The sequence below is a fragment of the Chrysoperla carnea genome, chromosome 2, assembly GCF_905475395.1.
Source record: "Chrysoperla carnea chromosome 2, inChrCarn1.1, whole genome shotgun sequence".
Lineage (NCBI taxonomy): Eukaryota > Metazoa > Arthropoda > Insecta > Neuroptera > Chrysopidae > Chrysoperla > Chrysoperla carnea.
Window position 1 is genome coordinate 16,258,835 of NC_058338.1, and position 3,010 is coordinate 16,261,844.

Consider the following 3,010-nt stretch of genomic DNA (forward strand, 5'->3'; position numbering starts at 1 on the left):
TGGTATTATTGATTATTTAATATCTTACTTTATTACCGAGTCGGTGTACTGCGGTTAATTATCTTATAATTACAGGCTATTATTGTAAAGGTATTTCGAAAAATATTCGTAACTTTTTTGCAAACTTATGCAGTTTGACACCAATAATCCTGAATAATTCTAGCCCCCTTGGACAGAAGTAAGTCTGACTTCTTTCCGTTGGTGACAAAAATTGTCTGAAATCGATGTTCGACCAACATAGATCTAATTGCTCAAGCCACAACCGTTTAAAATTGAAACGAAATTAATTTTTGTTTTTTTTTTTATTGTTGTTTCCAAGAAAAGCTAAGAAAACTTCGATACACAAACGCGCACTTGAACATGAACTTGAACATTCTCAATTAAATTACCTATCAAACGAAACCAAAAAAATCAAAATCGGTTCATCCGCTTAGGTACTACGATGCCACAGACAGACAGACACACACACATAGTGGTCGAACTTATAACATCCCTTTTTTTAAGTTCGAGAGTTAAAAACGAAGAGAAATTTAAATAGAGAAATTTAAAAAGTGAACTGGGCATCAGTTATGCCCAGATAAAAATCATCGATTTAAGTATAAGAAAAAAACATAACAAATTATTAAAAATAAGTAATAATAACTTAAAAATCACTCTATTTAAAGTGTTACGTGCCCATAAACATAAGATAATAAAAAAATCATTTGTTACAAAACTAGAGATTTTACCGGCTTCCAATCTCGTTTATATTCAGAAGGCTGTCAATATATTCACAAAATATGTTTTTAATTCTAATAACCGTATTTTTAGTTTTATTTCTTTTATACGATATATCATTTCGACTGCGATACAAAGAAATAACAAAACTATCGAAAACATTACCGGGTCCAAGATGTTTGCCACTAATTTCAAATGCACAAGCATTAATTGAAGGACCAGTTGGTAAAACTCATACTACAAAAATTTGTATACAACGATTATTAAATTTGCATTGATTTTTAGGTTTTATTAAAGCATTCACAAAATGGCAAACATTGTATGGTAATTTATACCGATGTTGGGCGAGTTATAAATTTTATGTGTTTGCATGTCGACCCGAAGATGTTGAAGAAATTTTAAATAATTGTGTGGAAAAAGATTATCATTTTAAATTTGTGGATTATTGCATTGGGGAAGGAATTTTGATATCACCAGGTAAGTTTACAACTAACATTTTATTTACCATAATTCACAATTTGAATTGTTTTAGCAACAAAATGGAAATATTTTCGAAAAATAATCCAACCAAGCTTTCATACAAAGGTTTTAAATCAATTTTGTCATACTATGGCTCTTCATGCACAAACATTAAACAAAAAATTTCAAAAATATGATGGTTCAGAATATTTTGATTGCTATAACTCTTTTTTCGCATGTACTTTAGACACACTTTTTGGTAAGTATTCAAAACTATTTTTGAAAAATAAAGATCCAAGCTATGTTTATGATTTTCAGAGACAAATTTTGGAGAGAAGATGAATTTCCAAAATGATTGTAATTCAAAATTCATTGAATGTTCACGCGGGTAACTATTTTTTAAACTTCTAAAATTCTGACATTAAATTTGAACTCAATTTTGATATTCAACAGATGATCTCTGCAAAAATTATCAATTTTTAAAATTTAAAAACTGTGTAAGAATTGTTAATTTAATGCAAAATTATAGTTAATCATAAATTTTTAGATTACTAACAAATATTGTGCTGTGGATGGGAAAATTTTGGTTACATCCATATTTCATATTTAAGTTTTCTTCAATTCGAAAAACGTTGGATGATTATAAACAAATTATTATTGCTACTACAAAAAGAATTATTCAAGAAAGAAGTACAGAAATGAAAGATAGCCAAAATTATTCAAAAGGTATATTTCTTTAAATAGTCGAAATATATTTATTAATTTTTTTTAATAAAATAAATTCCTCAAATTTGTAGGAAATCAAGTCCAGAAACCATTTTTGGAAAACTTAATTTTGGCAAAAGAAAATGGTCACAATGTTTCGGATTATAATATTGAGTGTGAAGTAAATTTACTTGCTCTGGCTGGCAGTGATAGCACAGCGACAGTCATGTGTTATGCATTAATGTGCTTAGGAGTTGAACAGTCTATTCAGGATAAAGTTTTCAAGGAGCTATATAATATATTTGGAGATTCAGATCGAGAATGTACACTTGAAGATGTTAAAATGATGAGCTACTTAGAAATGGTTATCAAAGAAACAATGCGAATATTTGCTCCAGCTCCATTATTAACTAGAAGCATCACCCAACACGTCAAATTGGGTATGCTTTTTAAAAACAAAAACATAAATCCTAATATAATATAAATTTTTTTTCATAGAATCGGTAACATTACCACCCGGAACAAACTGTGTTATTGGTGTATTACAAATGCATCGTTCACAAGAAATTTATCCAAATCCATTGAAATTTGATCCAGAGAGATTTACACCGGAAGAAATTGCAAAGCGACATCCATCATCTTTTATTCCATTTGGTGGTGGTCCTAGAAACTGTGTTGGTATGGGCAAATCGGCATAATTTATAAAATAAAAATATAATATTTACATTTACGTGTTTTTACAGCCCGAAAATATGCATATTTGTCAATGAAAATAATTTTATCAACAGTATTACGAAAATATCGTGTCTATTCAGATGTTGATTTGGGAAAGGTTGATTTAAAAATGGAAATATTTTTAAAGCCTGTAAATGGGTATCGAATACGCTTGAAATCTAGAAACAACGATTAGAAAAATTTTGTATGTATTTTAATTTAAATAAATTAGTTAAAAATATTAGTATTTTCTGCTCGTTTTCCTTTTATATTTATTACTTTTATGAGATAAATGTGATATTGAAAATTTATTTTATATTTTCTGAATATTAAGTAACTCTTTATTTAGAAAATATTATGTGAAGGTGAAACTATAAGTAAGAAGAACTGAACAAATACACAGATGACAGGTATC

The 3,010-nt window shown here is 28.3% G+C and overlaps 1 protein-coding gene across 1 annotated transcript; it reads left to right on the plus strand.

The window, feature by feature from the left end:
* The first annotated feature begins 757 nt into the window (after positions 1 to 757).
* Positions 758 to 2,791, plus strand: LOC123291688 (cytochrome P450 4C1-like). Its single transcript, XM_044872062.1, has 8 exons — positions 758 to 942; positions 1,003 to 1,194; positions 1,250 to 1,435; positions 1,495 to 1,564; positions 1,724 to 1,902; positions 1,974 to 2,321; positions 2,380 to 2,559; positions 2,625 to 2,791. Exons 1-8 carry the CDS (start codon positions 780 to 782, stop codon positions 2,789 to 2,791), a joined length of 1,485 nt encoding a protein of 494 aa, XP_044727997.1. The 5' UTR covers positions 758 to 779.
* The last annotated feature ends 219 nt before the right edge of the window (positions 2,792 to 3,010 follow it).

Coding starts and splice junctions, on each gene's coding strand:
- LOC123291688 (XM_044872062.1), top strand. CDS start 780: ATGTTTTTAATTCTAATAACCGTATTTTTAGTTTTATTTCTTTTATAC. Junction 943..1,002: donor ATTAATTGAAGGACCAGTTG/GTAAAACTCATA, acceptor ATTGATTTTTAG/GTTTTATTAAAGCATTCACA. Junction 1,903..1,973: donor TAGCCAAAATTATTCAAAAG/GTATATTTCTTT, acceptor TCAAATTTGTAG/GAAATCAAGTCCAGAAACCA.